The sequence below is a fragment of the Heterodontus francisci genome, chromosome 18, assembly GCF_036365525.1.
Source record: "Heterodontus francisci isolate sHetFra1 chromosome 18, sHetFra1.hap1, whole genome shotgun sequence".
NCBI lineage: Eukaryota > Metazoa > Chordata > Chondrichthyes > Heterodontiformes > Heterodontidae > Heterodontus > Heterodontus francisci.
In genome coordinates this window covers 75,233,781-75,261,339 of record NC_090388.1, presented here as the reverse complement: position 1 = coordinate 75,261,339, position 27,559 = coordinate 75,233,781, and the positions used below count along the sequence as shown (strand labels likewise).

At 44.9% G+C, this 27,559-nt stretch overlaps 1 protein-coding gene across 3 annotated transcripts in view; it reads left to right on the top strand.

Moving 5' to 3' along the window:
• The window catches only part of tmtc1 (transmembrane O-mannosyltransferase targeting cadherins 1), a 236,714-nt gene extending 209,365 nt beyond the window's left edge, over positions 1-27,349 (top strand). Inside the window, exons 20-21 of one of the 3 annotated variants that reach the window (XM_068051004.1) lie at positions 19,700-19,867; positions 27,158-27,349. In XM_068051004.1, the coding sequence (XP_067907105.1) occupies positions 19,700-19,745 (46 nt within the window). In that variant the 3' untranslated portion in view covers positions 19,746-19,867; positions 27,158-27,349. Of the gene's footprint in view, positions 1-17,324; positions 17,380-19,699; positions 19,868-23,171; positions 23,347-27,157 lie in introns of those variants that run through there. The other 2 variants (XM_068051005.1, XM_068051006.1) reach the window with 2 other exon arrangements.
• Positions 27,350-27,559: the final 210 nt, after the last annotated feature.

Sequence of the window (27,559 nt, the reverse complement as noted above, 5' to 3'; positions counted from 1 at the left end):
TTACCCATATTAAAATTCTCCTCCAACATTTTGGGCAATTTGCCTAATTATTCAAATCATGCAGATAATCAATGTTCTATTTGATGGTCACTTGTACACAACGGTTTCAAGAATACATAAGACAGTTCCTTATAAAGCTATAAGCCCATAAAACATAACTATTTCGATGTTCTTTTGGTAGATTCTCTCAGTATGCCTTCTATCATGCAGTGCCACTGAGAGTATAACATGCTGTAACTGAGGTGCTAAATGCATCAAGGGCAATAAGAGCCAATAGGATGATGAACTACATTGTCAAAACAGAAGAATATAAGTCAGACAACAACAACAACTTGCATTTATATAGTGCCTTAGCACAATTAAAATCCCTAAGCACTTCACAGGAATGTAATCTACCATAAATTGACACTGAGCCAAAGAAGGAGATATTAGGATTGTTGAGAGGTAGCTTTTGAGGAGCATCTTAAAGGAGATGGAGAGGGTTAGGGAGGAAATCCCTGAACTTGGGGCCTAGACAACTGAAGGTATAGCTGCCAATGGGGTGGGCAAAGGAAATTGGGATACTACAGTTGGGGGAACACAGCAGGTTGTAATGCTGGAGGTGATTACAGAGATAGGGGAGGGTGACGACATGGAGGAATTTGAACACGAGAATGAGAATTTCGAAATGGAGGCATTGGTAAATTGGGAGCCAATATAGGTCACTGATAGGTAAATGGGACTTGGTGCAAGTTTGAATCCAGGCAGCAGAGTTTTGAATGAGCTGAAGTTTATGGAGGATGGGTGATGGTAGACCATTAGAATAATCGAGTGTAGGATAGTAGATCCAACTTTAGTCAGGCCACACCTTTAACACCGCATCCAGTGCTGGTTGCCAAGGGACCAAAGAGGTGTTCAAGCACTGACAGAGAAGAGCCAGGAGATTGATCCCCAATGTCAAGAGAGTCAGTACTGAGGAAATCAGGGATTTTCAGCCTGCTAAGGATGCAAATGAGTTGTGATGATAGAATCATAGAATGTTTAAGGCACAGAAAGAGGCCCATTTTATTAGAGCCATAGAAAATCTTCCTCCACAGTTACCTTGATTACAGTAGACTTCAGGTGAAATAACTTGAACTCAAAAATCAACAGAATGGAGCAAGAGCTGGGATATTGCAGATTGGGTAAAAAAGATCAGTCAAAAGTCAAGGATCACATGGAAACCAATGCTGTAGGAACAAAATAGAATGGAGGGCTTGCAAAACCTAATGGAGGTGTAATTTTTTTTTTAAAAAGGACCACAAGTGTACTAATTTCAAGATTCTTTTCATTAGACTAACTGGGGAGAAGCATTTTGGCCACAAGACATTAAAGTAAACGGATCCAAGACAAGGAAACATAATCTTAACAAGCCCAGGATAAATGTTTTCACACACAGGGCTGTGCGAATATAATGGCCAAAGCTGCAGAATAGATTGATCGAATGGGGATAGATACGTAATTGGAAAGCAAGGGTATGAAGGGATAGGGAGAAATGGTCAGGTATCAGGATTAAAAAGATGGAGAGATGCCATTACTAATAAAATGGTAGAACAAGTCCAGAGGGCCTCCTCCTAGAATCATAGAATAGTACAGATAAAAGGAAGATATTTGGCTGATGGAGTCTGTTCCAGGTCTTTTGAAGAGCAATCCAGTTAGTCCCACTTGTTTGTTCTTTCCCGTATCAAATTTTCTCCTGTAAGTATTTTGAAGGCTATTATTGAACCTGTTTCCACCACCCTATCGTGCAGTTTGTTCCAAATGCTAACCATTCATTGTGTAAAAACGTTTTTCCTCTTTCTTGCATTTTGTTTTGCCAATCACATGAAGTCTTTGCCCACTCGTTATTGACTCCAGCCATTGGAAACAGTTCTCTTTATTTAATCTATCGAAACCCTTCATGATTTTAAACACCTCTATCAACTCTCATCTTAGCATTCTCTGCTCTCAGAACAAACCCAGCTTTTCCAGTCAATTCACATAACTAATCTCTCATCCCTGGAACCATTCTAGTAAATCTCTTCACATCCATCCTGAAACGTGGTGCTCGGAAATGGACACAATACTTCATCTAGGAGTTTAGATTTAGTCTAACTTTCTGGCTTTTGCACTCTATGGGCTGAATTTTGTGCAGCCATCAAGAACGGGAATGGGGGTGGGGGGAGCCGGAGAATTACAATGTAGATATCTACTCGGAAATCCAGCATTGTGATATTGGTTCCAGATTTTGTCAGTGGCGGGAAAGCACAATGCGCATTGTCGCCGCAATGCCATGGGAACCTATTTTAAAATTGCTGAAATGCTGATTTACATGTATTTAAATATTATTAAAAGCAATTTAATGATTGGTGAGTGATTCTGTGGACAGTGGGAGGCACTCACGTGCCTCCGGATTCAAGACCAGTGAAACCTGGTGGCACAGAGGTGAGAGGCCACATTGGTGCGATGGGTAGGCATCCTTGAGCACTGCTGTTTAGGGGAAGAGAGGAGTTTGGAGGACAATGTGGGACTGCATTGTGCAGGCTCTGCAATGGGGTCTGGGGTACCGGGGGCTCTACAAGGTGCTGAAATGTGCGTTTGGGGGGTTGAGGATCGGTGGATCAGTATAGGGTTGGCATGCTGGGGTGTGATGGGTCTGTTGCTCACACTGCAGGACCAGAGGCTGGGCCATCACCAAGGTTAGGCTCTGAGGTCCATCAGCGACTCCACCAACAGAAATGGCACATCCTGTGGTGCCAAAGCAGGAGGCCAGATGGGTAGAGCAACACACAAAGAAGGCAAGAGACAACCTCACAATGGCTCGTTTGCAGCCATCCTGGTGTCCAGTCACAGAGTGAAATAAAGGCTCACCTTAAATACCTGAACTCTGTTGTGTCTTTTCCATTTGTGGTCCCTGTCTTGCAAGCTGATGCAATGTGTGCTTGAGCCCATAGGAGAGCATGTTAACCAGGGCTGTCATCATATTTGCATGTTAAAGAGGGCTGTGGTCACATTGGCATAACCCTCAGGGGGAAGGGTGAGGTTAACATCTCACTACTAAGGCATAATGGTACATGACTTTAAGACAATGAAGCCTAATTATTTGAACATAGGATCTCTCAATTATTTAACACAAAGTGTATGTGGTACACCAATGAAACCCAAAGTTCTGCTGTGTGCTCTTTTTAATCTGTTTATGGGTGCTCCTACATGGTGGAGTGGCAGCTGCTGGGCTGAAGGCAGGCTGTTCCTTGGCCCATAATGATTTTTGTGGGCATCCTCTGGCTGGCTAAGGCCTGGAAGGTTCCGGGCGCCTGGGTTGGGGGGTGTCCTGGACTGGTGCAGTACTCTCCTCAGGCATCGCAGCTGCTAGAGCTGGGCTCACTGGTGGAGTGGCTGAGGAACCAGTGTCCACACTCAGAGGACCCTGAGGGCAGCCCCCACATGTGGCTGTCAGCCTGTCTTTCTCCCTTTGAAGACTGTCTTGAGCCTCCCTGCTCACCAGAGAAGGACCAATGGTGGCACAGTGGCTAGAACCGCAGCCTCCAGCGACCCGGGTTCGGTTCTGGGTACTGCCTGTGCGGAGTTTGCAAGTTCTCCCTGTGACCTGTGTGGGTTTCCTCCCACGTGCCAAAGACTTGCAGGTTGATAGGTAAATTGGCCATTGTAAATTGCCCCTAGTGTAGGTAGGTGGTAGGAGAATTGAGGGAAGGTAGGGAATATGGAATTAATGTAGGATTAGTATAAATGGGTGGTTGATGGTTGGCACAGACTCGGTGGGCCAAAGGGCCTGTTTCAGTGCTGTATGACTCTATGACCAGGAACTGCAGAAGTATCCAGGCTTCTCTTGCCTTGCCACTGCTGCATCAAGCTCATGGCCGAGGCGATGGTGTGCAGGTCAGCACAGGTCTACATATGAATTAGGAGTAAGCCACTCAGACCGTCAAGCCTGCCTCACCATTCAACAAGATCATGGCTGATTTGATTGTAACCTCAAATCCACATTCCCACCTACCCCCAATAACCTTTCACCTCCTCGCTTATCAAGAATATATCTACCTCTACCTTAAAAATATTCCAAGACTCTGCTTCCACTGCCTTTTGAGGAAGAGAGTTCCAAAGACTCACAACATTCTGTGAAAAAAAATTTCTCCTCACCTCTGTCTTAAATGGGTGACCCTTTATTTTTAAACAGTGACCCCCTAGTTCTGGATTTGTGGGATCTGGTTGTCCATGAGGGTCGCCAACCTGTGCTCTTAAGCCTGAGACATGGCAGCAGTCATGGCATGGATGGACTCCTCCATCGTCTGGCAGCTCTGCCAGATTTTGCCTTATCTCTCTCTGCAACTCCAGCATGCCCTCTGTTTTGCTTATCCCTTCCCTTTCCAAGACACACAAGCAGCATCTAAAACAGATAATCTGATCTTTCACTGCATTGCTGTTGGTGGGTTCTGGCTGTATGCAAATTGGCTGCCATGTTTCCTACATTACAACAGTGACTACACTTCACAAAAGTACTTCATTGGCTGTGAAGCACTTTGGGGATGGCCTCAGGTCATGAAATGAGCTATATAAATGCAAGTTCTGTCCTTTTTGTTCCCAGACACTGTGGTGTGGTGGGAATTTTAGAGGTGTCTTTACTGTACGACATGTACGAGATTTATTTTCCTACCAATGGAGGAATATTCTCGCAAAGCTCTTTCCAAACCTTTGCTAGATCTCTCTCCCACCTTCAAAAGCTTTTGAAAGATGTAACTGTGCAACCTCCCCCAACTTGTCACCTTGTTCCTGCTTTGAGTTTGTTGCCTTCATCCCTCCTCCTTTTTGAAGCACCTTGGGATGTTTTGCTACATTAAAAGCACTACAAAGGATGGGGTTTTTGGTTGGTGGGATCATTCCTACCTGTGTAGAATGGGTGTGCAGGAGCTTGGAAAGAGATTGGGCCTCCTTTTGTTGGTTCCCTGTTCAATTCACACCATGTGCTACTTTCAGGTTGGTCGAAAGTGCTCTAGCATAAAGTACTCAATGAGGAGTTTGTTGCAAAAGGCTTGCTCGGGCTGGAAGCCATCCCTTCAAACAGTGCTTACGTGGCAAGACACAATGTATCATGATCCTGTGAGTGAACTAAGAGACGAACAGTAACAGAAAAGGGATGGTATTAACCCTGAGATGGGGGGAGGCCTACAGCTTCACTCTGCCCCAGTGCCTCTGCATTATGCATCCTTTGATTTCTGGCATCACTTCTGCAAAAGGACTCAGTGCTACATATAGTTGTTATACATCCTGTACAGGTTTGTTCCCTTCAGCTTTACTTTGCCTTTTCTTTATTCTTTCATGCGATGTGGACATTGCTGGCAAGGCCAGCATTCGTTGCACATCCCCAATTGCCCTTGATAACTGAGTGGCTTCCTAGGCCATTCAGAGGGCAGTTAAGAGTCAACCACATTGTTGTGGGTCTAGAGTCACATGTAGGCCAGACCAGGTAAGAACAGCAGATTTCCTTCCCTAAAGGACATTAGTGAACCAGATGGGTTTTTACAACGATTGACGATAGTTTTTTGGCACCATTACTGAGACTAGCTTTCAATTCCAGATTTTTGTTATTAATTAATTGAATTCAAATTGCACCAGCTGCTATGGTGAGATTTGAGCCCACATTCCCAGAGCACTAACCTGGGCCTCTGGATTACCAGTTCAGTGACACTACCACAACACTACTGTCTCCTGAAAATAGCCTTGAGAAGTTTGAAGAACATAAAGTGTGACACTCAAGTGCTCATCCTTCATCTATCCCATTTTGTGCATGTAAGCTGGTGCATCCTGCACCTAGACTTTCAAGGAAGTCTGCTTTCTGTTGTCAGACATGGTTCAGTGGTAGCACTCCAGCTTCTGCAATAGAATGTTGCAGGTTCAAATTCCCTGCCAGAGACTTGAACACATAATCCATACTGACATTCTACGCAGTACTAAGGGAGTGCTGCACTGTTGAAGGTACTGTCTTTTGGATAAGATACCAAACTGAGGCCTCCTCTGTCCTCTCAGGTTGACATTACATTTACGGGGCTATTTAGAAGAACAGAGGAGTTCTTCGTGAATCCTGGCCAATATTTATCCCTCAAAAAACACCAAAAACATGATCTGGTTATTTTTTTCATTTGTGGGAGCTTATTGTGCTCGGATTTGCTGCTGTTTCCTACATTGCCACAGTGGGTACACTTCAAAAACATTTCATTGGCTGGAAAGCACTTTGGGATGTCCTGAGTTTGTGAAAGGTACTATATAAATGAAAGTCTTTATTTATTTATGGGTACACATTTACAGATTTACCAGTGACAAAATTTCAGGTTTAAGTTGCAGTAGCCTACACCAGGACCACCAGGTATGCAAAGCCTTGAACAATTCGCAAGGTTGCCTGATGGATTTGTATGCAGCCACAGTTGAGATGTTACTGGTCGAGAGGGCACTTTGCCACATGGTATGGAGAAAGGTTGTGCTGCCTTACTTTGGCGGATTTATTATCAGGATGCCACATTCTGCTTCCTCATCTGCTCCCAGTTTCTCTGAGTGTTGGCACACAACATTTGCTTTCCTCCCATGCATTACAAATTGCCCTTCTATGGGCACAGTGTCCTGTAGTGCCAATCGGGGCATGTCCTTTTGCCAACTTCCCAAAGTAGCAGTTGAAGGGATGTTTGGATCTGCAGCTGCTGCATAGATTCAGTAGAAAGGATTTCCAGGCTAAAAGGTACAACATATCTTACAACTCTTGACCTGAACATATTGGAGTTCACCATTGATCATAGGAACCCAAGTGCACTCTGCGCTTACCACACCCTCAGGGTTGAACTACTTTATGGCCAACCTCTTTACATCACAAAATGGTTTAGCCATGATCTATTGACTGATGGATTTCATCCAGATAGAGGCCTGGGATTATGTCCTGACTCATTTCACATTGGAACATCAAAGCAGTTCAACGGAACGTGGCTAATCTTATAACCCTATCTCATTCTTGCATTTAATCTTAACACATAACAAGATTTTTCAGCCTGAGATTTTATTGATAAGTTTTATGATACTAGAGTCTAGACTAATGACAATTGGTACAGATTCATTAATGTTTGAATGCTTCCATCCGACAATTTATCAGAGATGGAGCCTTATTGAAGCCTAAATGAATATCCCAGGCTGATATCCTGATCTGTTGGGAGTGGTGGGGGATGGGGAAGGAAGGGATGTAGGGTGATCTTGGGTGTCAGTAAGGGACGTAAAACCTGGAAGTTGGGGTTCTCTCACACCATGTGTAGCCGGACAGGGTAAAGGTCATTGGAGGCTGCAGGACTAGGTAGGTCCATACATGGGGGAATGGGTGATCTTGGAGAGGGAGGGTCCATTCTGGGGGTGGTCAATTGTGGTAGGTGTGAGGGTGCAATCTTGGGGGGCTGCCTATTCCAGGCTCCTGGGAGTAGGGAGGTTGGAGGCCTTGGTTGGGGTGGATGGCGAAGGTGGAAATTGGAGGCCTGGAAAGGGGGATTGGAGGTGGGGGTGGGGTGGAGGGGGGGCTTGGAGGTCTGGAGGGAGAATCAGAGGTCTGGAAAGGGAATTGGAGGCGTGTGAAAGGGGTTGGAGCAGACATGTCAATCCCACTGTCTCATAAATTAAGTGACAAACTCTTAAAAATCAAGAGGTTTGGTATAAAAATCATGAGGTTTTTTTTCAAACATAAACCAAAATAGATTGACAGTTGGTTTATAAACCTCATTAGTGGCTTAATTAATCTCTAAAAGGTCAGAGCGCTTTAAAAAAAAACTACATTACTGCATCTGAAAACGCTTTACAAAAACGTTTTAAAAATCCTACCTGTGGTGCATTTTGCCTCAACAGACAGAGGGCTGATTTTAATGATCGCAGCAGTGGCCCCATTCACCAGCTGGAAAGCCGAAGGCAACCCCACCGCGGCCATTTTCAGAAGCCCCGATGCGATTGCAGGCCCATCAGGCAGTTAACTGCCTGGTGTTGTGGCTTCTGTCCCTTGAAGGGGGCGGTCTCGCCTCCAAGAGCTGCCAGCCAATTGGATGGCTGGCAGCTCTTCAGTCCCAGCAGCAGCACTGGGAGCAGTAACCATGAACAGTAACACTGGAGGCAGTCCCGGAATGAAAGTAAGTTTGTAGGGTTCACCAGGTTCAGTCAGGCCCCGGTGTGGTTGGGGGCGTGGTGTGAGGGGGTCGTTGTTGAGGGAAGTGGGGGCCTTTTCGAAGGGGGAGTCCCTTGCCACCATGGGGTCCTCCATGGGCCATAGGGTGCCTGATCAGGAGGCCCCTCCCCCCACCCCACTGCACCAAGCCCTCAAGGAGGTCACCAGCTTTTACTGGGTGGTCTACCCAAGTAGCATAGGGCCCCTCCGCTGCAGGTAGAATACCAGCAGTGGCAGGATGAGGTCCTTAAGTGGCTATTAATTGGGCACTAAAGGGCCTCAATTGGCTTCGGGGCAGGAAGGCCAAAGGGAAGGCGATGGGCACTCCACCCACTGCCTTCCCTCCCGATTCTATGCACCCACCCCCTGCTTCCCAGCCACTCCCAAGGGTGGAATTAATTTTCGCACAGAGGGTCATGTTTTCCAGCCTAGTATCTCTAGTTTGTGGAGTTGGTGAATGAGGTAGGTTTCTGTGATATATTCTATTTTTATTGACAGTTCTATAGCTGAAAGCTTCCTAAAACCAGTTGGAGTGACAACTTGCAAGACATATCAGTCCTTCTGCGCACCTATTTCAGGACAGAGCATACAAACTTGATTGCTCCCATCGCGCCTGGGCCTAGACTCCAAACAGCTGACTACAGAGGAAGGCAGAAGTGAGACCTGCCAAAACACATTGCTTTACCAAGCCTAGGGCGGGAAGCTGGTTGCTGCCTGTGTTACCTGGAGCTTGAATCACAGTAGTGCAACTATTAAGAAGCCACAATTGGCGCATGTGTAGCACTACAAATTTTGAAAACTTGGCTTATACGTCCACACAATATTTGGGAATGGTGTGCTGTCTTTCTGATGAGATCTGCTCAGGTCAACATGACGGTCTTGTGCCAGTCCTGTTTTCGAAGAAGCACAGGGGAGTTCATCTGGTCAACATTCTTCTCTCTAGCAATACCAACATCCATTCAGTTCTCTCAGTTGATGGGGGTGTGACTTTGCTGTGCCCAATTGGCCACCATATTTACCCACATTAAAAAGGAAGACTTAAATTCAGCAAGTAATAGATTGTGAACTACTTCAAGTTAATGCGCTGCATCAGTGCAAGCCCTTTCCCTGTTATCCCAGTCCTTGTGGCAGAAGCTTTAATTAACCCCGCTGAGGTGGTCATATCCAGGCATGTGCTGTACGAGCAGAGTCTGAAAAGTGGTTGAAGGAAACTGATGTTGCTACAGGTGACTACACCTGACACAACTCATGGAAAAACATTATTTGTTGCTTCAATGGGTGCTTGGAGCTCAGGGTCATTGCCCGAAAGGTGGACTGATACACCGCACCAAACAACATGAAAAAAGGAAAGAAGGTACCAGCCCTTCGCTTTGCAAGCTGGAACGTCAGAACTATGTGTCCTGGCCTGTCGGAAGACCTTACACAAATCAACGATTCTCGGAAGACCGCCATCATTAACAACGAGCTCAGTAGACTCAATGTGGACATTGCAGCACTTCAGGAGACTCGCCTCCCCGCGAGTGGCTCTCTAGCAGAGCAAGACTACACCTTCTTCTGGCAGGGCAGGGATCCTGAAGAACCAAGACAGCATGGAGTGGGCTTCGCCATCAGAAACTCCTTGCTCAGCATGATAGAGCCTCCCTCAAATGGCTCGGAACGCATACTGTCCATCCGACTGCTCACCACCTCTGGTCCAGTACACCTACTCAGCATCTATGCTCCAACACTCTGTTCCGCACCTGAAGCTAAAGACCAGTTCTATGAACAACTCCATAACATCATTAGCAGCATCCCCAACACTGAACACCTATTCCTGCTGGGGGACTTTAATGCCAGGGTTGGGGCCGACCATGACTCATGGCCCTCCTGCCTTGGGCGCTATGGCGTTGGAAGGATGAATGAGAACGGGCAGAGACTGCTTGAGTTGTGTACCTATCATAACCTCTGCATCACCAACTCGTTCTTTCACACTAAACCCTGTCACCAGGTTTCATGGAGGCACCCAAGATCACGTCGTTGGCACCAGCTAGACCTCATTGTCACAAGGCGAGCCGCCTTAAACAGTGTTCAAATCACACGCAGCTTCCACAGTGCGGACTGCGACACCGACCACTCCCTGGTGTGCAGCAAGGTTAGACTCAGACCAAAGAAGTTGCATCATTCCAAGCAGAAGGGCCACCCGCGCATCAACACGAGCAGAATTTCTCACCCACAGCTGTTACAAAAATTTCTAAATTCACTTGTAACAGCCCTTCAAAACACTCCCACAGGGGATGCTGAGACCAAGTGGGCCCACATCAGAGACGCCATCTATGAGTCAGCTTTGACCACCTACGGCAAAAGTGCGAAGAGAAATGCAGACTGGTTTCAATCTCATAATGAAGAGCTGGAACCTGTCATAGCCGCTAAGCGCATTGCACTTTTGAACTACAAGAAAGCCCCCAGCGATTTAACATCCGCAGCACTTAAAGCAGCCAGAAGTACTGCACAAAGAACAGCTAGGCGTTGCGCAAACGACTACTGGCAACACCTATGCAGTCATATTCAGCTGGCCTCAGACACCGGAAACATCAGAGGAATGTATGATGGCATGAAGAGAGCTCTTGGGCCAACCATCAAGAAGATCACCCCCCTCAAATCTAAATCGGGGGACATAATCACTGACCAACGCAAACAGATGGACCGCTGGGTTGAGCACTACCTAGAACTGTACTCCAGGGAGAATGCTGTCACTGAGACTGCCCTCAATGCAGCCCAGCCTCTACCAGTCATGGATGAGCTGGACATACAGCCAACCAAATCGGAACTCAGTGATGCCATTGATTCCCTAGCCAGCGGAAAAGCCCCTGGGAAGGACAGCATTACCCCTGAAATAATCAAGAGTGCCAAGCCTGCTATACTCTCAGCACTACATGAACTGCTATGCCTGTGCTGGGACGAGGGAGCAGTACCCCAGGACATGCGCGATGCCAACATCATCACCCTCTATAAAAACAAAGGTGACCGCGGTGACTGCAACAACTACCGTGGAATCTCCCTGCTCAGCATAGTGGGGAAAGTCTTTGCTCGAGTCGCTCTGAACAGGCTCCAGAAGCTGGCCGAGCGCGTCTACCCTGAGGCACAGTGTGGCTTTCGTGCAGAGAGATCGACTATTGACATGCTGTTCTCCCTTCGTCAGATACAGGAGAAATGCCGTGAACAACAGATGCCCCTCTACATTGCTTTCATTGATCTCACCAAAGCCTTTGACCTCGTCAGCAGACGTGGTCTCTTCAGACTACTAGAAAAGATCGGATGTCCACCAAAGCTACTAAGTATCATCACCTCATTCCATGACAATATGAAAGGCACAATTCAACATGGTGGCTCCTCATCAGAGCCCTTTCCTATCCTGAGTGGTGTGAAACAGGGCTGTGTTCTCGCACCCACACTTTTTGGGATTTTCTTCTCCCTGCTGCTTTCACATGCGTTCAAATCCTCTGAAGAAGGAATTTTCCTCCACACAAGATCAGGGGGCAGGTTGTTCAACCTTGCCCGTCTAAGAGCGAAGTCCAAAGTACGGAAAGTCCTCATCAGAGAACTCCTCTTTGCTGACGATGCTGCTTTAACATCTCACACTGAAGAATGCCTGCAGAGTCTCATCGACAAGTTTGCGTCTGCCTGCAATGAATTTGGCCTAACCATCAGCCTCAAGAAAACGAACATCATGGGGCAGGATGTCAGAAATGCTCCATCCATCAATATTGGCGACCACGCTCTGGAAGTGGTTCAAGAGTTCACCTACCTAGGCTCAACTATTACCAGTAACCTGTCTCTAGATGCAGAAATCAACAAGCGCATGGGTAAGGCTTCCACTGCTATGTTCAGACTGGCCAAGAGAGTGTGGGAAAATGGCGCACTGACACGGAACACAAAAGTCCGAGTGTATCAGGCCTGTGTCCTCAGTACCTTGCTCTACGGCAGCGAGGCCTGGACAACGTATGCCAGCCAAGAGCGACGTCTCAATTCATTCCATCTTCGCTGCCTTCGGAGAATACTTGGCATCAGGTGGCAGGACTATATCTCCAACACAGAAGTCCTTGAAGCGGCCAACACCCCCAGCTTATACACACTACTGAGTCAGCGGTGCTTGAGATGGCTTGGCCATGTGAGCCGCATGGAAGATGGCAGGATCCCCAAAGACACATTGTACAGCGAGCTCGCCACTGGTATCAGACCCACCGGCCGTCCATGTCTCCGTTATAAAGACGTCTGCAAACGCGACATGAAATCGTGTGACATTGATCACAAGTCGTGGGAGTCAGTTGCCAGCATTCGCCAGAGCTGGCGGGCAGCCATAAAGGCGGGGCTAAAGCGTGGCAAGTCGAAGAGACTTAGTAGTTGGCAGGAAAAAAGTCAGAAGCACAAGGGGAGAGCCAACTGCGTAACAGCCCTGTCAACCAATTTTCTCTGCAGCACCTGTGGAAGAGTCTGTCACTCCAGAATTGGCCTTTATAGCCACTCCAGGCGCTGCTTCACAAACCACTGACCACCTCCAGGCGCGTATCCATTGTCTCTCGAGATAAGGAGGCCCAAAAGAAAGAAAAAAAAGAAAAAAGAATATACATTTTTAAAATACAAAAATATGCATTGCAAATAAAAGACAAGGAGATACAAAAGTTTAAATACTACAACCTGGCACCTGAAACACTTCCTGAAATATATAATGGATTGCAGTTTATATGATTTTGGTGCCACATAATAATCCCAACTATATGTTTGGCAAGAACAGGATAATGGTTAAAATGGTTCTTACAAAATTGATCAGATACAGGATTAGATTTTGAAGATCCTGAACTATAGATCACAGCATTTAGGTACCATGAGGCAACCTATGTGACCAGTGATGAGAGAAGTATTTGGTATCTTTATACAATGGGAGTTTCATTGCTGAAGGTATCCCAAGGCTTATTAAATCATGGAGCTACAATTCACAATGATTTATCCCAGTCTGAGTTTGTCAAATTCCAATGCTAGCCCTTACATCTGTGGTAACTTCAGGCTCTAAGCTCAGCAAAGGTCGCATTTGCTGTTTCTTCGGCAGTTGGCTGTCCTGAGTCCAGGCTCATACCTTGTGTGATCGATCGAATGCGCATGTGTCCAAGGAAGTGACGAAGATGAGTGATGAAGGAAGGGCAGTGGATGTTGTCTACATGGACTTCAGTAAAGCCTTTGACAAGGCCCCTCATGGCAGACTGGTACAAAAAATGAAGTCACACAGGATCACACGTGAGCTGGCAAGATGGATACAGAACTGGCTCGGTCATAGAAGACAGAAGGTAGCAGTGGAAGGGCGCTTTTCTGAATGGAGGGATGTGACTAGTGGTGTTCCGCAGGGATCAGTGCTGGGACGATTGCTGTTTGTAGTATATGTAAATGATTTGGAGGAAAATGTAGCTGGTCTGATTAGTAAGTTTGCGTACAACACAATGGTTGGTGGAGTTGCGGATAGTGATGAGGATTGTCAGAAGATACAGCAGGATATAGATCGGTTGGAGACTTGGGCGGAGAAATGACAGAGGGAATTTAATCCAGACAAATGTGAGGTAATGCATTTTGGAAGGTCTAATACAGGTGGAAAGTATACAGTAAATGGCAAAACCCTTAGGAGTATTGACAGGCAGAGAGATCTGGGCATACGGGTCCACAGGGTCACTGAAAGTGGCAACGCAGGTGGATAAGGCAGTCAAGAAGGCATACGGCATGCTTGCCTTCATTGGTTGGGGCATAGAGTATAAAAATTGGCAAGTCATGCTACAGCTGTACAGAACCTTAATTAGGTCACACTTGGAATATTGCGTACAATTTTGGTCGCCACACTACCAGAAGGATGTGGAGGCTTTGGAGAGGGTACAGAGGAGGTTTACCAGGATGTTGCCTGGTCTGGAGGGTATTAGCTATGAGGAAAGGTTGGATAAACTCGGATTGTTTTCACTGGAACGACAGAGGTGGAGGGGCGACATGATAGAGGTTTACAAAGTTATGAGTGGCATGGACAGAGTGGATAGTCAGAAGCTTTTTCCCAGGGTGGCAGAGTCAGTTACTAGGGGACATAGGTTTAAGGTGCGAGGGGCAAAGTTTAGAGGGGATGTGCGAGTCAAGTTCTTTGCACAGAGGGTGGTGAGTGCCTGGAACTTGCTGCCGGGGGAGGTGGTGGAAGCAGTCTCGATAGAGACGTTTAAGAGGCATCTTGACAAATACATGAATAGGATGGGAATAGAGGGATACGGTCCCTGGAAGTGCAGAAGGTTTTAGTTTAGATAGGCATCAAGATTGGCACAGGATTGGACGGCCGAATGGCCTGTTCCTGTGCTGTACTGTTCTTTGGTCTTTGTTCAAAATGGGTGTGCATGTGCAGAAGAACTAATAAAGAATTCTGAGATTTCAGAGCCCTCTTGCGAGATTGTGAGAGAGGTTGAATTTGACTGAGAAATTGCATCTCGTGCGATCAATTCATAGAAACATAGAAAATAGGAGCAGTCGGCCATTCGGCCTTTCGGGCCTGCTCTGCCATTCAAAAAAGATCATGGCTGATCATCCAGTTCAGTACCCTGTTCTCGCTTTCTCCCCATATCCCTTGATCCCTTTGGCATTGAGAAATATATCTACCTCCTTCTTGAATATATTTAATGACTTGGCCTCCACTGCCTTCTTCGGTAGAGAATTCCACAGGTTCAGCACCTTCTGAGTGAAGAAATTTCTCCTCATCTCAGTTCTCAATGACATACCCCGTATCCTGAGACTGTGACCCCTGGTTCTGGACACCCCAGCCATCGGGAACATCCTCCCTGCATCTAGCCTGTCTAATCCTGTTAGAATTTTATAGATTTCTATGAGATCCTCTCTCATTCTTCTAAACTCTGGTGAATATAGGCCTAGTCGACCCAATCTCTCCTCATATGTCAATCCTGTCATCCCAGGAATCAGCCTAGTAAATCTTTCTTTGCACTCCCTCCATGGCAAGAACATCCTTCCTCAGATAAGGAGAACAAAACTGCACACAGTACTCCATATGTGGTCTCACCAAGGCCCTGTATAACTGCAGTAATACATCCTTGCTCCTGTACTCAAATCCTCTTGCAATGAAGGCCAATATACCATTTGCCTTCCTGACTGCTTGCTACACCTGAATGCTTGCTTTCAGCAACTGGTTTACAAGGACACCCAGGTCTCATTGCACCTCCCCCTTTCCCAATCTGTCACCATTCAAATAATAATCTGCCTTTCTGTTTTTACAACCAAAGTGGATAACCTCACATGTATCCACGTTGTACTGCATCTGCCATGCATTTGCCCACTCACTCAACTTGTCCAAATCACATTGGAGTCTCTTTGCATCCTCCTGACAGCTCACATCTCCCCACCCTCACCCCAGCTTTGTGTCATCTGCAAACTTGGAAATGTTACATTTAGTTCCATCACCCAAGTCATTAATATATATTGTGAATAGCTGGGGCCCAAGCACTGATCCCTGCGGTACCCCACTAGTCACATGCCTGCCACCCGGAAAAAGACCTGTTTATTCCTACTCTACGTTTCCTGTCTGTTAACCAATTCTCAATCCATGCCAGTATATTACCCCCAATCCCGTGTGCTTTAATTTTACACACTAACCTCTTATGTGGGACCTTATCAAAAGCCTTCTGAAAATCCTAATACACCACATACACTGGTTCTCCCTTATCTATTCTATTAGTTCCATCCTCAAAAAAACTCCAGTAGATTTGTTAAGCATGATTTCCCTTTCGTAAACCCACGCTGACTTTGTCCAATCTCATTTATACTTTCCAGGTCTTCTTGCTATCACATCCTTTACAATAGTCTCAAGCATTTTCCCCACTATTGATGTAAGACTAACTGGTCTGTAATTCCCTGTTTTATCTCTCCCTCCTTTTTTAAATAGTGGGGTTACATTTGCCACCCTCCAATCTGTCAGAACTGCTCCAGAGTCTATAGAATTTTGGAAGATGACCACCAATGCATCCACTATTTCCAGGGCCACTTCTTTTAGTACTCTGGAATGTAGATTGTCAGGCCCTGGGGATTTGTCAGCCTTTAACCCCATTAATTTCCCTGGCACTATTTTTTACTAATACTGATTTCCTTCAGTTCCTCCCTCTCATTAGACCCTTGGTTCCCTAACATTTCTGGGAGGTTATTTGTGTCCTCCTTTGTGAAGACAGAACCAAAGTATGTGTTTAATTGTTCTGCCATTTCTTTGTTCCCCATTATAATTTCCCTCATTTCTGACTGTAAGGGACCTACATTTGTCTTCACTAATCTATGCACGAGAGTTAGCAGATCTGTCCAAGGCCCGGGGGATGCGGTGCGGTGAGGGATTGAAGGCCAACTGGTAGTCTTGGGGAGAGGGTCGTAGGCCTCAGGGGGGTGGTCAGAGCCCTGGAGGTGGCATGAGGAGGTTTGGATGCCTAAGTGGGGATGAGGTCAGAGGCCTGGGAGGGGATCAGAGGTCTTGGGGGTAGTGGGGGAAGGTTGAAGGCCTCATGTGGAAAGTGTGGGGAGGGTGCCAGATTATGAGGGTTGCCCTGTTGGGAATGCTGGACTCAGCTGGTAACTTTAAAGGAACTCATCTGGATCCGCAGTCCTTGCCTGGATGTAACTGCCTGGAATTCCGAGGCTCAGGAAACTCGGTCATTCACAGTTAAATTTTTTTAAACTGAATAACAATGAATCTCACAGCCTCATTATAATATTTAAATTGCGAACCCACCTCCTTGGAGCGAGGCGGTCGCCCGCCTACCTTCCCGCCCCAGATTAAGCCAGAAGTGGGCAGGTTGGAGGCGGGTTTGGGTCAGAATTCTGACTTTTAAGACTTTAATTCACACCACCCACCTGACCCAAACCGGCTGTATTTTTGTGGTTAAAATTCCCCCAAAGTAAATCCGTAGGGATAATGAGTCAATAAATTAAAGGAAAGCTAAAGCTATTGGGGTAGTTCTTGAACTGGGTGAGAACCAGTTGGTATCTCCTTTTACATCTCTCTCCATTTATATTTCCAAATGAAGTATCGAGATATAAAATAGGCTAATACCAATTTGCAAAATGCTAATATTCTCCATTTATTCTTCAACAGCTTTCTCAGGAATTGACCCAATTTGGGTGTTTTCAAAAGAGGATACGTTTTCAAGGTTGGATACTTTTAGTGTTTAAAACAGTCATAAAAATAGGAAAAGGCAGCCATTTGACTTTAATGAAAACAGAAAATGCTGGAGATACTCAGCAGGCCAGAAAGCATCTGCTGAAGGAGAAACAGTTAACGTTTCAGGTCTAACCCTTTGTCAGAACAGGGCGATGATATGTGAAATGTATCTAAATATACCATCCCTTCAGCATTTCTGTCACCTGAAGAGGGATCCTTAGCTTACCTTTTTATCAGCTACTTACAATTTTTGCAGTTGCCCTCAGCATCCTTTCCTCCTAAACACACAGGGTCTGAAATTCTTGGGGCTGAAAAAGGTGGAAGATCTCATTTCTACCTGGTAGGCAGACATTTGATGTTGTGATCCCGCCACTGGCCTTTTAAATTCCAAGTGTGGTGGGGATTGATGGTTATGGGGCTAGGGGGCGAATCCTCCACCATTGTTAAGGGTTCATGAGTATGTAGTCCCTGGGTGACCTGGGAAATTCTGGCCTTGATGCCCTTTGTAGGCCATATACCAGCTGAACACTGGTGTGGGACCAGCTGAGGAGCTTAACAGTCCCCAAATCTTTACGAGGGAAAGGTAATCAGACCCTTCGCAAAGAGCCCTGTTTGGTCCAATGACAGCAGAGGATTCAAAGGGTCTCACTGGGCCTCCTCTCCACTTGGGGCAATATGTCACCATTCTGGCATTGTAGCTAGTGGTTCAGGGTGGATGCTACTGGCATGCCCACTCTGGCCATGCAAATGATTCCGTCCCTGGGATTTACTGCTAGGATGAACAGGGGTTCCGCCTGCTGCACTTGCACCAGAAGAACAGATTCTTGGAGTTTTGAGGCCACAGGCTCTTGAAACCAAAGCTCAAGGCCATCTAACCATAACTTCTTGGTTTACTTGTATGTTGTAAGGTTTTGTTAAAATAGAGAAATTTTGCACAGCCGTTAATCTGCAGAGATTAAATGCATTGGCCCAAGGCAACGAGTTTTGTACATGGTCTGTTAGGCTTTATAACTTGGATATAGCATGGACAGAGGATTAGTTAGTTAAGAGGAAGCAGAGAGTAGGGATAAATGGGTCATTTTTGGGTTGGCAAGCTGTTACTAGCGGTGTGCCACAGGGGCCTGAACGATTTACAATCTACATCAATGATTTGGATAAAGGGACCGAATGTACAGTAGCTAAATTTGCTGATGATACAAAGATAGGTAGGAAAGTAAGCTGTCAAGAGGACATAAATAGTCTACAGAGGGATTTAGATAGGTTAAGTGAGAAGGCAAAAATTTGGTAGCTGGAGTATAATGTGGGAAAATGTGAAAATGTGCATTTCAAGCAGTACAGAGAAGATTCACTCGACTGATTCCGGGGATGAAGGTGTTATCTTCTGAGGATAGGTTGAGCACGTTGGGCCTGTAGTCATTGGAATTTAGAAGAATGTGAGGTGATCTTATTGAAAGATATAACATCCTGAGGGGATTTGACAGGGTGGATGCTGAGAGGATGTTTCCCCTTGTGGGGGAGTCTAGAACTAGGGGACACAGTTTAAAAATTAGGGGTCCCCCATTTAAGATGGAGATGAGGAGAATTTTTTTCTCTTAGAGGGTCATTAGTCCGTAGAATTATTTTCCCCAAAGAGCAGTGGAGGCTGGATCATTGAATATATTCAAGGCTGAGTTAGATAGACATTTGATCGACAAGGGAGTTGGGGTTATTAAGGGGGCAGACAGGAAAATAGAGTTGAGGCCACTGTCAGATCAGCCATGATCTTACTGAATGGCAGAACAGGCTCGAGGGGCTGAATGGCCTACGCCTGCTCCTAATTCTTATGTTCTTGTGACTTTATCATGTATTCATTTTGATATTCGTACATCACCAAACAAAACTCCATCATCTTGGGCAGGGTAGCCAATGTGGTTCTTCTGTAGCTGAGGTCTGATTTAAATGTTTCTAATATCACTAGATGGCACAAACTCTTTTATCTGTATCCGTGCCCCACACTTCTCAGTCAGTTTGAGATTGTTTACAACTGACAGCCACTGCTGGACATTTTAATCACTCAGTTATTTTCTTCATCGCAGCTCCATTAATTTCTTGGTTATGTTTGGCTGGACAAAATATTTTCTCAATCCTCAGACTTCCTATTTTTGGCAACATTGTAAGCCTCTTTCTTTAATCTTATACTCTTTTTAACTGCTCTTATTAGTAATGAGTGAATCACTATTCCCATGGAGTTTTTATTTCTTAAGGAAAAGTACATTTGTTGTGAATTATGACTTAATGAATTAACCCTGAGCTTTTTTTTTTGTTCATAGGATGTGGGCGTTGTTGACTAGACCAGCATTTATTGCCTATCCCTAATTGCCCTTGAGAAGGTGGTAGCGAGCTGCCTTCTAACTGAGTGGCTTGCTAAGTCATTTCAGAGGGCATTTAAAAGTCAACCACATTGCTCTGGGCCTGGAGCCACATGTAGGCCAGACCAGGTAAGAAAGGCAGACTTCCTTCCCCAGAGGACATTAGTGACCCAGATAGGTTTTTACAGTAATTGACAGTGGTTTCATGGTCACCATTAGACTAGCTTTTTAATTGTAGATTTATTAATTGAATTCAAATTTTACCATCTGTTGAGATGGGATTTGAACCCATGTCCCCAGAGCATTAGCCCAGGCCTCCAGTGACATTACCACTATACCATCACCTCCTCTAAACTAAGATCACGACCAACTGATCAGCTGCCTCAGCCAGGGCCCTTCTTTCCACTAGCTCACTAGGATGAAGTTCCTCTAAAGTTCCTCACTGCCCCAACCCTGAACTCACATTTTTCTCTACTTTCTCTCTATCTCATATTATGCCCCCTCCAAGCTTATCTTGTCATGAGACCCACCTCCTGCTCCCTCAACCCTATTCCCACTAAATTAGAGTCATACAGTTATAGAGTTATACAGCACAGAAATAGGCCCTTTGGCCCATCGTGTCCATGCTGGCCCTCAAGCCTATCTATTCTAATGCCATTTTCTAGCACTTGGCCGGTAGCCTTGTATGCTCTGGCGTTTCAAGTGCTCATCTAAATATTTCTTAAATGTTGTGAGTGTTCCTGCCTCTACCACCCCTTCAGGCAGTGTGTTCCAGATTCCAACCACCCTCTGGGTGAAAAATGTTTTCCTCAAATCCCCTCTAAACCTCCTGCCCCTTACCTTAAATCTATGCCTGCTGGTTATTGACATCTCCGCTAAGGGAAAAAGTTTCTCTCTATCTACCCTATCTATGTCTCTCATAATTTTGTATACCTTTATATTGACTAAATGTACACAAAGATGCTGGTTAGTTTGACTAATACCATAACCAGGGTTGTCCAATGCAAAGCTCCCAATTGGCACGCATACGGATTTATTTGTGATCAGTTTAGCAATGTATCTTATTTTGTTACATGTTGCTGTATACATTTCAATATGCTTGCAGCCAACTTTATTCCTACTTAATGAACATGAAATGTCATCCTAAACATCTCCCTGATGTTGACAGTTCTGCAATTTCCCACTGCTCTTTGCACTTTACACCGATGATTTGTTGAGCACTGGATAAATCCTGATGGTATTCAGTGTTTGCTCATTTTTATCTACAAGTACTGTTCTACACAATGTAGATTAATTGCATCCCAGAATGTCTGAAATGGCTTTAATGTCTTGTCTCTGAGCCACAATTACCGCATGAAAGGCTTCACAAAGTAGCTACAGAATCATTTAAAATCTCCTTCAAATCAAGGCAACCTTCAGAAGATCTTTTTCGATTGAGCTTTCAAAATAAGAGGAGCAGATTTTAACCCTATCATGTCTGTTGGAAACCAGGTGTGTGCAGGCAGTTAAAATCACCAAGGCTGCTTGGCCACCAGGAACTCGATTTTCCAAAATCTAACTTGCTGTACTGACCTGCCCAAAGCTGGATCATTTGTCAGAAATCCAGGCATCCATTTTACATCACTGAGAGAGAGCGACCTGTGAATGCATATTAAAATTTATCAGAAAGAGCTGTGCAGTATGTAAATGCCCCACTGATGTTATGCTGCTCAGACTGGTGCTCACTGTCACTAAGGAATGGAGGGAAAGGGAGGTTGGGTGGGAAAGGAGGGCGAGGGAAGGATGAAGGAGAGGAGGTGGAGAGACAAAAGGGAAAGAGGGGTAAGGGGAGGGGGTGAGGGCAAAATCTGGAGGAGGAGATAGAGGAAGAGGAAAGGACAAGTGAATGTGGAGGGTTGGGCGTGGATCTGCAAATAATCTCATGGGATGTGGAGGTTGGGCATGAGGCATTGTGGGACACTGCACGTGGGATGCATGAAGGAAGGGTGCAGTCAATAGTTGACAACCCACATCAGGAGGAGAAGGGAGTTGGCTGGAGATCTGTGCAACTGGCAAAGTCTCTGGGTGGAGAAGGGGGAGGGAGGTTAATTTCTGGGAAGCTTCTCAAATGGTGGAGTGGGAAGTGGTGACATTAAAAAACACTCTGCAGAAGATGGGTAGGTTCCAGGGCAAGCCACAGTCAATCTTTTTTATGTATAGAGGCTGTTAGTTCAGCTGTTGGGGCTCCAGACAGAACCTAGATAAGGACCAAACCAGAGACTGCATGGAGCCAGTAAAATATCTTGGCACAGGAGTGCTGCTGATTTTTTTTAAAGTTCTCATGTTGTTTACTTTTATATCCAAAACTACATTTAATCTTGGATGCCTCCCAAATACTACTGAGCATTATACCCATTCATATTTTAGGAAGGATTGTGGTGCACAATAAGTTATATCAGTAAAAACATTAAACCTGTGTTGGTTCTTGGAATTAATGGAATGTGATATAGGAATTGCTAGACAAAGACGAAGGTCCATCTACTTCGCCTTGCACCTCCTAGTAGTCAAATGGTACAATGATAATGAAGTTTTTGACTAATCCTTGCAATCAATCCCCATCAATTAGTCTACAACAGTCCCAGACATGACGCGAGGAAAAACTCAGTGGCGAACTTTGGGAATCATGGTCCAAATTCACCTATTCTGGCCAAGCGTGCTACCCCTACCATATATAATGTTTTAAAGTACTTCCATAGTGTATCCAATAATATTATTTTCTGAAAGAAATCTATCCAATTTATGTTTGAATTACAGAATCACAGAATTTTTACAGCACAGAAGGAGACCATTCAGCCCATCATGTCTGTGCTGGCTCTTCAAAAGAGCAATTTACCTAATGCCACTCCGTGGCCGTTGCCCTGTAACCCTGCACATTCTTCCTTTTCAGATATCAATCCAATTCCCTCTTGAATGCCTCGATTGAATTTGCCTCCACTACGCTCTCAGGCAGTGCATTCCAGATCCTAACCATTCACTGCATGAACAAGTTTTTCCTCATGTCGTCATTGCTTCTTTTGCCAATTAGCTTAAATCTGTGCCCTCTTGTTCTCGATCCTTCCACTAATGGGAATAGCTTTTCCCTATCTATCCTGTCCAGACCCCTCATGATTTTGAACACCTCTATTACATTTCCTCTCAACCTTCTCTTCTCCAAGGAAAACATTCCTAACTTCTCCAATCTGTCCACCTAACTGAAGTTCCTCATCCCTGGAACCATTCTCTTGAATCTTTTTTGTACTCTCCAATGCCTTCACATCTTTCCTAAAGTGTGGCGCCCAGAACTGGATGCAATACTCCAGTTTAGACTGAAACACTGTTTTATACAAGTTTAACATAACTTCTTTGCTTTTGTACTCTATTCCTCTATTAATGAAGCCAATGTGTCCTTTCACAGCACCACCAGCAGGCCTAACTGGTACTGGCAGCTACACATGGACCCTTTTAAAATGGATTTTCCCACCCAGACAACTGAGGAGCCATAAATGTAGTTTGAAATATAATGCTGGGACCTTTTACCACAATGTTAAAATTTAATTGAGTTGAAAACTGGGTAACAGTGGCTGTCATTATTAAATATGTAACAATGTGGGAGACACAACTGTCTACATTCCTGTGTAATGATATTGTTAACGGTTCTCTCTCCTAAGGTACTGTCCCCCTCTCCTTCAAATCTGCTGTCATCACCCCTCTCCTCAAAAAGCCAGCCTTTGATCTCTGTTCTTGCAAACTACTGTATCATCTCAAAATTCCCTTTCCTCTCCAATGTCCTTGAATGTGTGTTGTCGCCTCCTAATTCCGTGCCTATCAGCCCCGGATGCCATGTTTGAATCCCTCCAATGGGGTTTCAACAGAACTGAAACGGCTCTTATCAAATTCACAAATGACATTCTATGAGGCTGTGACAAAGGTAAACAATCCCTCCTTGTCCTCTTGTCTGCAGCCTTTGACACAATTAACCACACCATCCTCCTCCAATGCCTCTCCACATTGTCCAGCTGGGTGAAACTGCACTCACTAGGTTACATATTGATCTACCTAATCATAGCCAGAGTATTACCTGCAATGGTTTCTCTTCTTGCTCCCGCACCTTACCTCTGGAGGCCCCAAGGATCTATCCTGGGCCCCTCCTATTTCGCATCTACATGCTGCCCCTTGGCGACATCATCTAAAAGCAGAGTATTAGCTTTCACATGTATGCTGACGACACCCAGCTCTACCTCACCACCACTTCTCTCAACTCCTCCATCTTCTCTAAATTGTCAGACAGCTTATCCAACATCCAGTACTGGATGAGCAGAAATTTCCTTTAATTAAATATGAGGAAGACTTAAGCTATTGCCTTTGTTCCCCACCAGAAACTACACTCCCTAACCACTGACTGCAGCCCGCTTCCTGGTGACTACTGTCTGACGCTGAACCAGACTGTTCTCAATCTTGGTGTCATATTTGACCCCAAGTTGAGATTCTGACCGCATATCAATACTATTACTATTACTAAATCTACCTATTTCCACTTCCATAATATCGCCCGACTCCTCCCCTGCTTTTCTGCTGCTGAAACCCTCATTCATGCCTTTGTTACCTCTAGACTTGACTATTCCAACTCACGCCTTGCTGGCCTCCCACATTCTACCCTCCATAAATTTGAGGTCAACCAAAGCTCTGTTGCCTGTGTCCTAACACACCAAGTCCCATTCACCTACCACCCCAGTGCTCGCTGACCTACATTAAGCAATGTCTTGGTTTTAAAATTCTCATCTTTGTTTTTGAATCCCTCCATGGCCTTGCCCCTCCCTATTTGTATAATCTCCTCCAGCCCTACAACCCTCTGAGGTATCTGTGCTCCTCTAATTCTGGCCTCTTGAGCATTCTCAATTTTAATCACTCCATCAGTGATGGTCATGACTTCAGCTGCTGAGGCCTTAAACTCTGGCATTCCCTCCCGAAACCTCCCTGCCTCTCTATCTCTCTTTTCTCCTTTAAGATGCTCTTTTAAACCTACCTCTTTGACCAAGCTTCTGGTCATCTGCTCAAAGACCTCCTTATGCGACTCGGTGTCAAATTTTGTTTTGCAGTGCTCCTGTGAAGCACCTCAGGACATTTTAATACTTTAAAGGTGCTACATAAATACAAGTTCTAATTGTCGTAAAGAGAAATGCAGGCTGGGTGGTGCCTTTTAAAAAAAATAACTACCATTGGTTTTCCAATTGAAATGCATAATAATCATCTTGTTCATTAAGTGTCAACTTCAATATCAAAAACTTACTGCAGACACTGGAACAGAATGCTAAATAAAATCCGCAGTGGGTGCATGTCGCGGACGGCATTTTGGAACCTTACGAGCCTTCCTGGTGTCCAAAAACGGGTGCTACCAGATATAAAGCATATCGACAGAGAATCGGCAGTTTTCCACCTGAACTTCGGTGACATCCAATGTTTAAGACTTCTTTGCTTCATTGAAATCTGCTAACTGTTGCAGCCACAACTCCAACCTCAGAGAAGGGCAAGGAATGCATTGTCAGTGGCTGTGAAGGTGACCATGATTATGAGCTTGATGTCACTGGCTCCTTCCAGGCTTCTGCTGGAGATATTAGCAATACCTCATAGTTTGCAATACATTGCTGCATAAGGGAGTTCACTGAGGCCCTCCATGCAAGAAGAGATAACTTTATCTCAATTCCTAGTGTTAGACAGATGCAGGCAGAGCAAGTGGAAGAGTTTGCAAGGATTGCAGCCTTCTCCAAGGTGCAGGGCATCATTAAATACTTGAACATTGTTTTGTGTGCAGCCTCATTTTTTGTATTCTATAAAATCTTTTCTATTTTCAACTTCCCTGCATCAGACAACTAGAAATGCATAATTGTGCTTAAGACCCCCAATACATGAAGGACAAATGATCACCCTTCACAGTACTGTACCACTGTAAAATGACGAGTGCATTATACAACATCAAACAACATTACTAACAAGTCAGTTAAACTATGCAGCCTCCAAGTCTCTGTTTCTATTTAATTGGCTGCCAAGAGATGTCACTCATGCCTCCATTTAGCCCTCTGTCACGCAGTGCAGTCAAACACCAACCCTGTGGTCACTGCAGCTTGCAGTGTGCTTTATTAATATGAAGTGCTGCCGTGTGCAGCTTTATGTAGTAACCGTTATCAATCGTGTTAATATATTGCCGTTCCATCATTGTGACTGGGTCAAAATCCTGGAACTTCCTACCTAACAGAACGGTGGTGTACATGCACCACAAAAAAGCGGCTCACTACCAACTTCTGAATGGCAATTAGGGATGGACAATAAATGCAGGGCATGCCAGTGATGCCCACATCGCATGAATGAATAATTTTTTTAAAATTTTCTCTTTTCATCGTGGTTACTTTTTTGACTGGGTACAAAGTCCTATTTTTAAAAGAAAACAAAGGTGGCAAAATTGGGCATGGTAGCATCCATTTTTTGACACTAAGAGGGTTATTAAGGTTCCATCCAACATGGCATCCGTGACATGCATGTACATTTCTGACAAGTGGTGAACCCAACACTATACCGGTAAAGCGAATAGTGCATCCGCACCTAACATCCGCTAGGAGCAAGCAGAGCAGGCAGATTATGACATTGCTAATTTGGCACCAGCACTGTCATTTTGGACCTCCATGTTGTTAATTGCATAATAATTGTGTTTAATTGTATGCAGGTGGTGGGCATTAATTGTGGTTTCATTTGTGTACATATGATGAGACACTTATTGAAACTGTGGTCTGGTTGAGTTAGGAGATATATGCCTGTAATGTTTCACTCTGTAAATAAGTGTAAGACTGAGTAAAGATTGGCTCCAGTTCTATCCTTCACCAACTGGCTTTCCAGAATGGTGGCAGTGAAAGGCTGCCTAAAGGTGAAATTTGGAAACTGAAAAAAAAATCAGAAAGAAGGCTACAATCCTAGTAGCCATTGTGAGAAATGGCAGAAAGCAAGTGTAAATTGTCAGGGTATGATTACCCTCCAATGTTCTCAGAGTCTGAACCATATGACCAATGGAAGAGTGAAGTGGATATGTGAATATGGGTTACGTCCTACCAAAGAGAAAGCATGGTATGGCCTTGGCATTGTCACTTCCTACAAGAAGTAAAATCAGAAGTAAAATATTTTGTGAGCTGAATGTACATCATTTGATGAAGGTTTGGATCTTCTATTAGAGTTCTTGGATGACATTTATAAGATGATCTATTAAATGCCTATGAAGCATGATCAGACTTTTATAGATTTTGGAAAACAGATGGTCATTCAATGGAGGAGTATATCATGGACTTTAACAGACTGTATAAAAGATTGAGGAAATTCAGTTTGGCAATTCCTGGTTCATGGCTGCTGTTTAAATTGCAGGATTATGCTCAGGTGTCGCATATGGACATGCTCCTGGTTCTAACTGGTGGTCAGTTCTCAGAGAGGGAGACCCTGGATCAGATGCATGCTGCCTTGAAACTATTCCTGGGGAAGCTGTCAATTCCTGCAGCCTTGGTGTAACAAATGGGACATTCTGTGGTAACGCAATGAATAGAGGACTCAATGATCGCCAGATTTTGAAATGGTCCAGATACTGGGCGCAGGTATCAATATAATGGTGATGTGGAGCGTGATAAGCTATTTATTTTTGGAAAGTCAGTGGATCTGCAGTTTACCCGGTCAGGACACTATTGTATCCACTTAACAAAACCTGATGTTTCTCATCAGCGTGTAAGACAAGTATCAATGGCATCAGGTGAATAAAAGTCAGATAGAAAAAAA